The sequence below is a fragment of the Canis lupus genome, chromosome 7 (genome assembly GCF_003254725.2).
Source record: "Canis lupus dingo isolate Sandy chromosome 7, ASM325472v2, whole genome shotgun sequence".
NCBI classification, from domain to species: Eukaryota; Metazoa; Chordata; class Mammalia; order Carnivora; family Canidae; genus Canis; species Canis lupus.
The window spans coordinates 56663600-56675817 of NC_064249.1; the positions used below are offsets into that span (position 1 = coordinate 56663600).

The 12218-nt window shown below is 43.7% G+C and overlaps 1 protein-coding gene and 1 long non-coding RNA gene across 4 annotated transcripts in view; one reads left to right on the forward strand and one right to left on the reverse strand.

Annotated features, from left to right (window-relative positions):
- Positions 1 to 356: 356 nt before the first annotated feature.
- Positions 357 to 3359, reverse strand: LOC112647900 (uncharacterized). The gene is made up of 2 exons (XR_003128558.3): positions 3192 to 3359; positions 357 to 2138 (listed from the first exon to the last, which is right to left on the reverse strand). It is a non-coding gene; the product is annotated as an uncharacterized LOC112647900 (long non-coding RNA).
- The window catches only part of KLHL14 (kelch like family member 14), a 116114-nt gene continuing 106402 nt past the window's right edge, over positions 2507 to 12218 (forward strand). Inside the window, exons 1-2 of one of the 3 annotated variants that reach the window (XM_025429211.3) lie at positions 2507 to 2809; positions 4896 to 5888. In XM_025429211.3, coding sequence (XP_025284996.1) covers positions 4939 to 5888 — 950 coding nt within the window. In that variant the 5' untranslated portion in view covers positions 2507 to 2809; positions 4896 to 4938. The remainder of the gene's footprint in view (positions 2810 to 4895; positions 5889 to 12218) is intronic. The other 2 variants (XM_049112804.1, XM_025429210.3) reach the window with 2 other exon arrangements.

The window sequence follows — 12218 nt, forward strand, 5'->3', positions numbered from 1 at the left end:
TTCTCTGAAATCTTAAACATTCTCAAATAGTGTACTTTAAAACCCAGAAGAAAGCAGCCTAGCCACTTCATTTCAACAGCTGTTTTAGAATTGCAAGACCACAGCCCTTCTCTTCCCCTTCCACTCTACTTGTTAAATAAGCATCAAAATTATAGATAGTTAAATTTTTGAAATGTGTCTTTCATATTGTTTGGGAGAAACAAAGATCCATGTCATCATAATTAGCAATCAATACATCCTATTAGTAAAAAAAAAAAAAGAAATAGAAATTCAAAATCAAGATATTTTGAGATCTCAAAACACGTCTTACTTCCTTTATGAGAACATGGAAAGATGGCAATAGTTTAAGTGATCGATACTCTTACTCATGTTTGGATTTATTTCCAAATACTTCATTGGAAGCTCATAAGAGCTGAACATCAAAAGCAGACAATACAAATTATACTTTCAATGTATGAGAATTTGGTGATACTGCACAGACATGATAGCTTTAATTGCTAATGCACAGAACCCCCCCAAAAGACACTGTATCACAATTACACAATCTTCCTGTCCAAGACCTAACTAAGGGAAATTCAAAAAAGGGAACATTCAAAACAAATAGTAGGGCCAGAAGATTTGAAGAATCTGTTCTCTTTCTTTTCCTTGCTCAAAACAAAACAAAAAATCCTTTTCTATTATTTTACCATATATTTGAGCTTTTTATTATAAATATGAAAGCTGAAATACAGCATCTCAACAAGATCTGAATAAAGTATCTTACTCTCAGATAACCTAGGACCTTGATAGAGAATTACCGTTGTGAGGAGTAAATGCTTCAGTTTGATCCTTCTTCATTTATTTAAGAGCAAATATCCCACATGCATGTTAATGTTTATTATTCTAAATGGGGAATTCCCTATTTCTAAACCAAAGAATTTTCAGTTTTCCCCCCTCTCTTAAGCAGGTGTCTTTCCATATCTCACAAATCAAAAGGGAAAGTGGGAAGACAGCCTTTTTCAGTGGTGCCCTGATGTGTATTTTAATAAGTTTACTAATCAGAGCATATATAAATTAGAATGAATCATATTCATATATTTGATAGCAAAGAAAACTCAGTTTAACTCATGTCCAGCTTTCTTTCATGCTCCTTCTATTCAAGGGCATGCCTTTTTTTTTTTTTTTTTTTTTTGCCTTTTTTTTTTTTTTTCTTTCTTCCTTTCTGGGACACCTCCAACCCCCATTGACAACCAAAATGCAGGGCTATAAATGTAAGGGCACAATATATCATGAGATAAGTCTAGAGAACATGTCCTCTACCAAAATGCACATGAATCTCTGGCACAGTGAAAATTCCAGAATCATTTTGGGGTTCATTTTGCATGTGAAGCAGGGCCAAAATGTGAGCTTTATGTGGTCATCCTTATGTATCAGATGAGGTCTAAAGTTTAAAGGTTACATCTGTGAAATTGCAGCTGGGTTTCCCAGCACTTGATTCTAGCTCCTGCAATTCAAAGACTCTTAACTGAAAGACAAATCTGACAATATGATAATCTTTCAATTAAAAACAAAATATGACTTCTGAACTCTTATCTGTTGAGGAGCTGACACAGAAGTTCAGAGATGGTTGTTTAACCAGACAAAATGATAGAGAAAATATGTTTTCCAACAAGATCATAAAGCTTGTATAGTGCAGGGAAACAAATAAAAAGCGAAGGGCTGTCTTCTATTCCATCTACCAGCTCTAATTCCCCCACCCCCAGTTTGTACACTCAGCCACTCACCTTTTAGGCAAGGACTAGTGTCTTCCAAATTAGACTCAAACCCCAGATACCGAGACACTAGAAAGTGGCATCTTGGCATACTTTGAGATCAGACGTTTTCTGCATTTCATGGGGGGGGGGGGGGAGCAGCATACCAGTGTAGTGAAATCTGGAAACAACAGCATATATACAGACACAAAAAAAAGTTTGCATATTGCACAGAGCGCTTGAAGATCATAAATCTATGCATGAGAAAGATGTAGTGGAAATTTTGGGGGGGATTAGAGTTTATTTTTGTCATCTCTGTGAGACAGCTACTCATTCATCCAGATCACAGCTAAGAAAAAAGCTGGTCACAGAAATTAGCAGTTTCAGCTCAGCAGCGAAGTCGCCAGCCTGTGAAGGCAGAGAGAAATTGACTAATTAGCAATGCGCACTAAAACTTGACGGTTCTTTATAGAGAGAGAGAAGAGAGAGGGAGAGAGAGGGAGAGGGAGGGAGGGGGGGCTCGCTTTTTCCCCTTCTTTCTTCCAAAGATGTTTGAAATCGCAGTCATTTACGCTCGACAATTTTTACAATAGCCTTGAGCCATAATTTTGCGAGTCTCTCCAGCATCCATCCCCCTGTATGGTCTCTCTCTACTGGCCAAGCACGACCGTTTCTCTCCCCAACCGTGGATTTCCTATTACTCTCGTTACGACTCACTGAGCCCCAGGCCCAAGGATAATGATGTGTTGTTTCTTGGTAGCATAATTTGTCACACGTACATTTTTTCTTCTTCTTCTCTTGCAGAAAGCTCTGCTCCCTCTCTCTCTCTCCCTCTCTCTCCCTCTCTCTCCCTCTCTCTTTCTCTCTTTTCTCCCTCTCCTACATTTTCTTGCTGTTGCTAATTCATGGTGATCAAATGATGTACGACAAAATAAATTGTAAAGAGTGACTGCCTGGAGTTGGGAACCAGAAGGTGTTTTCCCCCTCCCAAGGAGAGAGCAAACCTTTAAAAAGGAAGGACAATTGATTTTTGGGGGGGAGCTTAAGTGAGCCTTGACTTTGCAGCTGGTTGAAAGCAGGTAAGTTTCTGGCCTTGTGTCTGCCTTGTGTGTATTTTGTTCTGTCTTTTGGGTTGTTGGCGGGGGGAAGGGACAGGGAGGGAGTCTTTCCGTGGGGGGGGGGGGGCAGTTGTGTGGCAAACGCTCATAAAGAATAAAACTCCTATTGCAAGAAATAAGCAGATGAGGGGGAAAGGCAAAGGAGGAGAACAAGAAGGAAGGGGAACAGGAAAAGATGGGGGGGGGCGAGACAACGAAGCGGGGAGAGCAAGAGAGAGAGGTATGACCGGGTCCACTTAAAGGGAGAGACTCTGGGAGATGTTTCAGGAAAGGCAGAGCTTTGGGGGCCGCTGGGGGAGGGGGTCCTGCCGGGGGAGGGAGCTCGAGGGAGGTTAGGGTCCACCTGAAACGGGATGGTAAAGTGAGTCGAGAGGAGCCCAGTACGGTATAAATAGGAAGCCGGCGATCCAGGACCGGCGCCAGGCAGGGCAGAGTGAGCCGCAGTGGAAGGGGCAGGTCCGGCGGGATCCCTCGGAGCCGGGCGGCGGCGGCGGCGGCGGCGGCGGCGGCCCTCCCGGGCGGGCGGGCGGGCGGGCGCGCGGGCGGGATGTGGGCAGAGGGTCCCTTTCCGCTCGGCCCTGGAAGGTGCAATTACAGGTTAAGGACCTGGCGTATCGATTTCGCCTCGCCTCCCCCAACCTGCCGTCCTCCGCCTAGATGCGGGCGGTTCAGACTTTTTTTTTTTTTTTTTTTTAACAGAAGTAGTTCCAGGGCCAGGAGAGTGGGGGTGCCCGAGTGGGGGGCCGCTGGGGGCTGTACCGAGGGGCTCGGAAGGAAGCTGAGGCTTCGCGCGGCGACGCTGGGTGGGATGCGGAGACCCCGCACGGAACCCACCCCCCGGTTGGACAGCCCCCACCCCCTCCCCCAACACCTGCCAGTTAACTTGAACTTCTTACAGTTACTGGAGTTAAAGCCACTGTTCCTGGTGCCTGGGAGACACAACCTTTCACGTGAATCCCTCCGGGGCCTCCCGGTTCCTGCTCCAAATCCACCCCAGTACCCCCCACTTCCTCCGTCCCCGTCTTCCCCGGGGTCGCCCCGGGAGGGAAGGGGACATACACGTCTGAACTCCCGCGCTTTGAAATGCGGGGGGGGGGGGGGTAGGGGGCGGGAGAGAGGGGGCCACGGGTGGGGGTGGGGGTGGGGATGCGGTGGGGGGGCTGGAAGGCTTCTCCTGCCAGGTTTCAAGGCGTCTCTGGAAAATGAGGCAAACTGAGCGGTGACGGGGAAGCCAACAGTTTGCGAAGCAGGGAAGCAGGCAGGGCCGGGGTGAGAGAAACGAGCTAGAATTGATAAGGACGGCTCCCGCCTCTGCCGAGTCCCCGGAGCTGGTCCTCAGCGCGCTCCGCTGCACTTTCCCGGGAGAAGAAAGGGCTTTATCTGCGCCCTCGGACTATTAGCCTAGGAGTTTCTCGGGGCAGCACGGATAATCGAAGGGGTTCCCAGCTTTCGGAGGGCTAAGAATCGCCCACCCGCACGCTTGTCGGGTCCCCTGCCCACCCCACCCCACCCCACCCCACCCCACCCCCCTCCAAACTGGACCAACTGCGAAAAGCAAAGCTGCAGGCACAAGTTGACCTGGACCCTCCGCCGACGGCCGCCTCTGCGCTCTCCGGGGCCCCCGACTCCCCACTCCCCGGCCTTTCCCTCCCTCGGGCCCGGCATGGACACAAGCCCACGAGGTGTCTCGGCCTCCGCCGCCACTTTGCCGTCGCTGCTGCCACCACTGTCGCTGCCAAGAGCCGAGCCGGGGTGGTTTTAGGAAAGTGAGGGACGAAGTGTGTGGGCGGTGGCGAGAGGAGTAGCCGGGAGCTGAACCGGCGCCCCGACCCCAGACAGGGCCCTTCTGGTGGCGCTCACGGACTCGGCGCCTGCAGACCGTACTCCTGGGGTCGGGGTCCTGGGCGCGCCGGGCGGGAGCCAAGCTGAGCACTGATTGTTGTTCTTCGCCCTCCCCTCCCCTCCACACCCTTCCCCACCCCGACCACACCCCACCACCTCCACTACCCTGCTCCCCTCCCTCCCATCCCCCACCCCTGTCTGCCAGGTTGGAGGAGGGTTTAAAGCCAGGTGCGCCGAGTCAGCTCGCCATGTCCAGATCCGGGGACAGGACCTCCACCTTCGACCCCAGCCACAGCGACAACCTGCTGCACGGCCTCAACCTGCTGTGGAGGAAGCAGCTGTTTTGCGACGTGACCCTGACGGCCCAGGGCCAGCAGTTCCACTGCCACAAGGCCGTGCTGGCCTCCTGCTCGCAGTACTTCCGATCGCTCTTCTCCAGCCACCCCCCTCTCGGGGGAGGGGTCGGCGGCCAGGACGGCCTGGGGGCCCCCAAGGACCAGCAGCAGCAGCCGCCGCAGCAGCAGCCGCCACAGCAGCAGCAGCCACCGCCGCAGGAGGAGCCCGGGACTCCTTCCTCCTCCCCCGACGACAAGCTGCTGACCAGTCCGCGGGCCATCAACAACCTGGTGCTGCAGGGCTGCTCGTCCATCGGGCTGCGCCTGGTGCTCGAGTACCTCTACACGGCCAACGTGACCCTCTCCCTGGACACGGTGGAGGAGGTGCTGTCGGTCAGCAAGATCTTGCACATCCCCCAGGTCACCAAGCTCTGCGTGCAGTTCCTCAACGACCAGATCTCGGTACAGAACTACAAGCAGGTGTGCAAGATCGCCGCGCTGCACGGCCTGGAGGAGACCAAGAAGCTGGCCAACAAGTACCTGGTGGAGGATGTGCTGCTGCTCAACTTCGAGGAGATGCGCGCCCTGCTGGACTCGCTGCCGCCCCCCGTGGAGTCGGAGCTGGCGCTCTTCCAGATGTCCGTGCTGTGGCTGGAGCACGACCGCGAGACCCGCATGCAGTACGCGCCCGACCTCATGAAGCGCCTCCGTTTCGCGCTCATCCCGGCCCCGGAGCTGGTGGAGCGGGTCCAGTCAGTGGATTTCATGCGCACCGACCCGGTCTGCCAGAAGCTGCTGCTGGACGCCATGAACTACCACCTGATGCCCTTCAGGCAGCACTGCAGGCAGAGCCTGGCCAGCAGGTAGGAGACAACAAAGAGGAGGGCGGGCGGGGGGGGGGGGGGAGCAGGAAAGGCCGGAGGGAGGGGAGGGGGCAGAGAGGAGGGGGGAGAGGGGTGGGCTGCGCGGGAGGCTCTGGCGGGCTGAAAACACACGCAAACAAACAATTCAGACTGCGTGGGGAAAGTTGATTGCGGAGTCCCTGAAAGGTCATCGGGGAAGTGGCCTAACTGCATCCCCGAGCGCTAGAGAGCCCACGTTCTCACCGTCCCCAGGGCCAGAAATGTGGGACTTGTGGGCTGAAATTGACAGGCAGGTGGGGCCAAAGGCCAGGGCAGTTCGAAGCGCAGCTCTGGAACCCTCTCTAACCAGTCCTCCCTCCAAATCTCAAAATGAACTCGCTTAAGGAAAAGGATTCTGCAGTGACAAGTCCCCACCCCGCTCCACCTCTTTCCTGCCTTGGGCGGGCAGGAGCGCCCTGGCGATGCTCCATGAAGAGAGCTTTCATTCTTTCCGTCAGACACTCGAGGTTTTTGTTGTTGTTGTTGTTGTTGTTGTTGTCGTCGTTTTAGTGACTGGGGTCTGCTCCCTCTGGAAGTTAGAGCTCCCAAAGGTTTTTGTCTCTTAGGGTCACTATTGGAAATTCTGGCATCACATACCCAGGCAAACTTTTCTATCTTTTGTGGAAAACCTTTCTTTTGCACTTTTAAAGGAGAGCAAAGCAGGAGGTTTCAGGGTGTCAGAGGGAATCACGCCTAGTAGCTTTCATCTGTACCAGGAGCACCGAGAGCAGGGCTGAAAATTGGGAGGAGGGAAGTCATCTGGCTCCAGTTAGGTCCTTGTGCCTGCTCTGAAGTCACAAAGAAGTTGGGGACTTGTTGTTGCTCTTTGGAATGTGTCTCTGTGTGCTGCAAATAAGGTTTCATGTCAAAGGGGAGAGAGAAATGATGCCTTTTGAAAATGTTGCTGAGATTTGTTTTTAGCCGTAGGAATTGACAGTCGTGTTTTATTGGTTCCAATGTTAAGACCCCTTTTAATGAGTCCTAGCAGAGCGTTTCTTTCTTTCTTTTTTTTTTTTTCCCAAAAAAAGAGAAGCAGTGTCTTCTCAGTTTCTCATGATAAAACTATCATGATTTCAGATGCCAGGCTACCCACCCCAGCCTAATCCACCAAAGTGTTACATGGTTTAAGAATCCATCATGGTATTTTCCCATTCAGAAGGATATCTAAAGGTGGGCGGGGGGATGCATTTTGTGCAGCTTTATGGAATTAAATATTTAGTCGTGATGTTTCTACTAGACCCAACTAGAGATGTTTTAGAACAGGAAAATATTCTCTACAGCACTGGTATTCAGGTGAGGCCCACTGAGGTATGGGAAATCTGGGACTTAGCCACCTTCTAAGTTGCTTTTCTAATATTTGTGAGAGATGAATTAATGAATTGTGTCAAAAGAGGATATTAGGACAATAGCACAAGCAAGAATCCAAACCCTTAAAAAAAAAAAAAAAAAAAGAATCCAAACCCTTGTGTGCTTGAATAGTGAGCCCAGAAGTCCAGCTATGAATAAGAACATGGAGTGTACTTTTATTTTGTCAGAGCTTTTCATTTGTCTAAAGATTAAAACTTAGTGGGCAAATGTTAGCCCACTAATGGGCACTGGTGATTAATATTCTGTTATCTTAACTTGTATCACTTTTAAATGACCTACAAAGTATACTTCATTTAGTATATATTATACAGATTCAAGAATTCAAACAACACAGCTGTAGTCCTGACATCCATTTATTCATATTTTGAAAAACATGTAAAATCTAGTATAAACTCAGAAATCCAGAGGGATAATGAGATTAAGGCTTAACTTGTTTTAAGAGTGATTTCGGGATATTGGACATTACAAATTGGACCTTGTAAAGAATTTCTGAAGCCCTCAATGTACTTTTATCTAATAAGTATGTTCTAGGGCTCAGTGTTAGGACAGTTGACTCTCAAAATGCAAAGTCCATTTTCCACCTTAGTCTGGATTCAGCATAACAGCTGGGGCCTGCTGGTTCTGTCCTGGTGGATGGCTGAGATACCAGGCTGCCTGGCTCCGTGACGACACCTTCCAGCTTCACTGGGCCATATCATTTGAAGGATATGTAGTGGTGTCTGACCACTAAATGCTTACAAGTGTCATGGATGCTGCAAGAATCTGATACTTCTGCGGCAGGAAGAAAACTGTATTTTCCTTTAAAAGCAGAAGATACAGAGAAGAAAACAGTTCATGTGAACCTGTTGTTGCTCTCAAAGTACTATAATTCAGATTTGGTTCCATTATTGATAACGGTAGCATTTTAATTTGGGGGGACTAATTACATTATTCTAATTTTAATTTGCAAAAAAGATGTAAGACAAACCATCAAGATCTTAACTTTAATGTAGAGAAATGCTGTAAGTTGTAACCAATAGTATTATACTGGCCCATTTATTATAGCATCAGCGTAATATAAAAATGTTCTCTCAGATTTACATGTAGTTTAACAGAAGGATAAATGTGTTAAACAATTGCTTTTGCAAATGCATCACTTTTATTGAAGACAATTGAGTGGGGATGCATTATATTTATTACTTTTTATCCACCTATAGTTTTTAAAGTCTATGAAAGAATTCCTCAAATTTAGACAAGGAGTTGAAAAATTAAAATTGACTAATCTGTTGGAAAAAATACAAAATATGAGGAGCTAGAATCACTTCAAAAAGAATCTACTTGCTTAAGAATCACATTATCTATAGAAAGTAAGGCCATTAACATAATAACAATATTTTAAATATTTTTAAAGACTATTAAGTAATTTTGAATTTTTATTACATCTAGAAAAATAAAGCAACCCAAGCCTGAAGACTTTCTAAATACCCAAATTAATATTTAATTTTTGCTCTAGTGGCTTAGTCTTTCTGAGTATGCCATTTATGTTCAGATTCATGTTTTATTTTAGCAAATTAAGCATAGAATAATATGAAAAAGAATAATAAATTAAAAATAAAGGATTTATTATCTTATATTCAAATATATACATAACTAATTTAAGAGAAAAGGACTTGAGAAGACAAAAATTAAGACATTCAAAGTCTTATTTCTTATTCTCTTTGTTTTATTGCAAGAAATATAAACAAGAAATAAGTTCTGGAAAAAGTTTCTAGAAAAGACCTTTATAAAGGCTTCCAAAGTATGAAATTTAATTTAATAAGTGACATAACATGCAATGTTTATAGTACATTAGAAGGTAAATATCAGACAACATACAGTCTAAGTTTAGCTTAAGTAACCCCCAAAGTTTTTTTTTCATTTGTATTTTTTAAATTTTAGAGCATAATTTAGTAGTCATTCAAATAAGTCAATTTGGACTGGATTCAGGAACTTCTTTTTTACATTTTCATTGCATCTCACACAATGCAACAGTTAAATAAATGCTAACTGAAAGTTGAAAGAATTAAGATTATAAAATAAGAAAGCTTCAGTGTTGCACTTCACCAATATGCTCCCCAATCTATATTACTATTGCACATAAAAAGTCCATTGACCCTTCCACAGGAAAACACCTGTAAAGAAAATAATCATGTTTTTTTAAAACGTTTAACCACCAGCTACCACAGTCCCAAGTACAGTCCTATACTGAAGTGTAGTTTTCCAGAGATTCTATTTCACAGAAGACAGAGGGCCACCTTAGAAAGAGTCTCTAAAAAAGTCTATTTAAAGATTTCATATAAATTAATTTAAAAATCTACTTAAACTTGAAGGAGCACAATTATCTATTGGCTAAAATGACTTGTAATGATTAAAAAGCCATTAGATTTCCTAACATAGTTTTGTTTCCTGGCTTTGGTGCTTAAAGACTATTTCTTTAAATGTAGGACTATATTTTCTATCAGTTCTCTTTCTAAGGCCTGAATAACAACCTTAGCAAAGCGAACCAATCTCGTATCCATGTATTCTCTAAATTGTTACTTCCCTTTATATCAATTTGATACCCTCAGATTAGAAGTTGTTAGGTAGTTAGATTTTTGTATCAGAAGTTACTCAACCATTCAGAATACAATTTGTTTATTATGTGAAACAGGACCATTGATTACAAAATTATATCACAGGTATGGGAACCAAATAGTTATATCCTACAATCAAAAAGCAATTAGAGTAGATATTAATGTGTTGTATTGACTCAGAGGATTTACTGACAAAAGTGGACATGTTCACATTTTAAATTCATATCTTGTATTTTTTCCATATTTATGAAAATGGTGCACTTCACTCATTACCTTAGCCAATTTCCAAGATTCTCTATCTTCTTAACTTAAAAATACAGTAAAATACAGTAAAAAAAATATATCACGTTATTTACAACTACTTAATATCAGAAGATGTTCTAAGCATTTTACAGACATTAACTTATTTAATGCTCAAAACAGCACTAAGGTATGAGTACCACCATTAGCCTCATTCTATAGATGGAAAAACTGATACACAGAGAAGTTAAGTATTTTGCCCATTTTTGCACGGCTGGTAAGTCGTAGAACCAAAGTCTGGACCTGGCAGTGTGGCTTTTGGGTCTGTGTTCTCATCCACAGTGTTCTTTTTCATGCAAGGAACCTTTCCATTCTAGGATATGAGGCAGTGATTGGCCCTAGAGTTATATATAGACTTAACACTTTCCTTTTGGAAAACTTGTAAGGGTTAAATAATAATGTATCTGACCTGAAAAGAAGTTAAGGAAAAGTATTGTTCTAAACCTGGGGTTACAATTTTTTTTTTTTTCTGTAAAAGACCAAATACCAATTATTTTTGGCTTTGGGAGCCACACAATCTTTGTTAAAACTACTCCATTCTTCCCTTGTAGCACAAAAACAGCCCCACACAGTATGTAAATGAATGGGCATGGCTGTGTTATAATAGAACATCACTTATTGGGCACTGAAATTTTGTATAATTTTCACATGTTATGAAATATTCTTCTTCTTTTTGTTTTTTCCCCACCATTTAAAAATGTAAAATCCATTGGTCGGGGCATATATAAAAACAGGAGGCAGGCTGGATATGTTCTGTGAGTCATAGTTTGCTAACCCCTGTCCTAGGCACTTGGGATATATTAATCAACAAAATGGACGCAAAATTTTGTCCTCATTCTAGTGGAAAGAATCTCATTGATCATTCTCCCTCTGCTTGGAAAGAATACAAGTCTCAATAATTCTACTGATGCCAAATTAGAATTTCAACTTTCCATAATAAGGCTTAAGAATTTAAGTAGCAATCTCGGAAAGTAAAGACTAATTAATTTAAAAAATGAATGAGTTGCTCAATTTTTTCAAGCATACTATATAGAGAACCAGCTAACAGAAATTGGTCATTATTCAGAAGAGGTTTAAATATCATTTATATGATATTTTAATGATTTCCAGCAGGACATTAGTCAGGTACATTTAACACATTGCTAAGATTGACATGCAATATCCAGCAGACTAATCAAAACACATAAGTGAACATATGAACAATTATTTTTCTAAATACCATTCTATAACTCCAGCTGCTTTGATCAAAGGGTATGTGTTGTCAGGACTCCTGACTTCCAAGGGAATTAGCTAGATTGAGTACATCTATAATTTCCCCCTGCCTTCTCCAAAATGAGTAACCCCTGGAGGACACTCCTACTGTTGTAGGCTTGGTTTATGTGTCTATCTCCCTCAGTAGATCAAGTGCCTGACCTTGATCTACAAATGTGAGTTCAATTTGAATTGATATTGGTCTTAAGTATAATTGAGGTGGACACTTAGGTTAGTCAGTTAAGTGCGAATTGACAAAGCCAATGTTGAAATAAAAATGGAGGTTATTTGAAAGATGATCAACACACACACAATTTTGTCTACCAGGTGCAATAGTAACTATCACTGTTGAGTACCTACCATGAGTTTGCCATATTATTTGCTTACATTTTCTACTCCTTGTAACATTCTTCTCATCTTTTTAAATATTAGAAAATTGAGACTCAGAGAAGATGAATAATTTGTCTAATTATCTGTATACGATTGAATTGGGAGTCAGTCATCATCATCTGAAGAATACTCCCTTGTTGTGAGTGTATGTTATATATATATATATATATATATATATATATATATATATATATATGGCTTATACAGAAAACGAACTCTAATATACCTTCCATATCTTTGTTTTACTACATCACTGAAGAGATTAAAAGTTACAACTTCTCATGCTTCTTCAAATGACCCAAACAATGAAAAGGAGTGAGATAAATACTTTGGAAAACCAAAATTCTTTTCCATTGGTCTACCATATTTAATTATTAGTTCTGAGATTAAG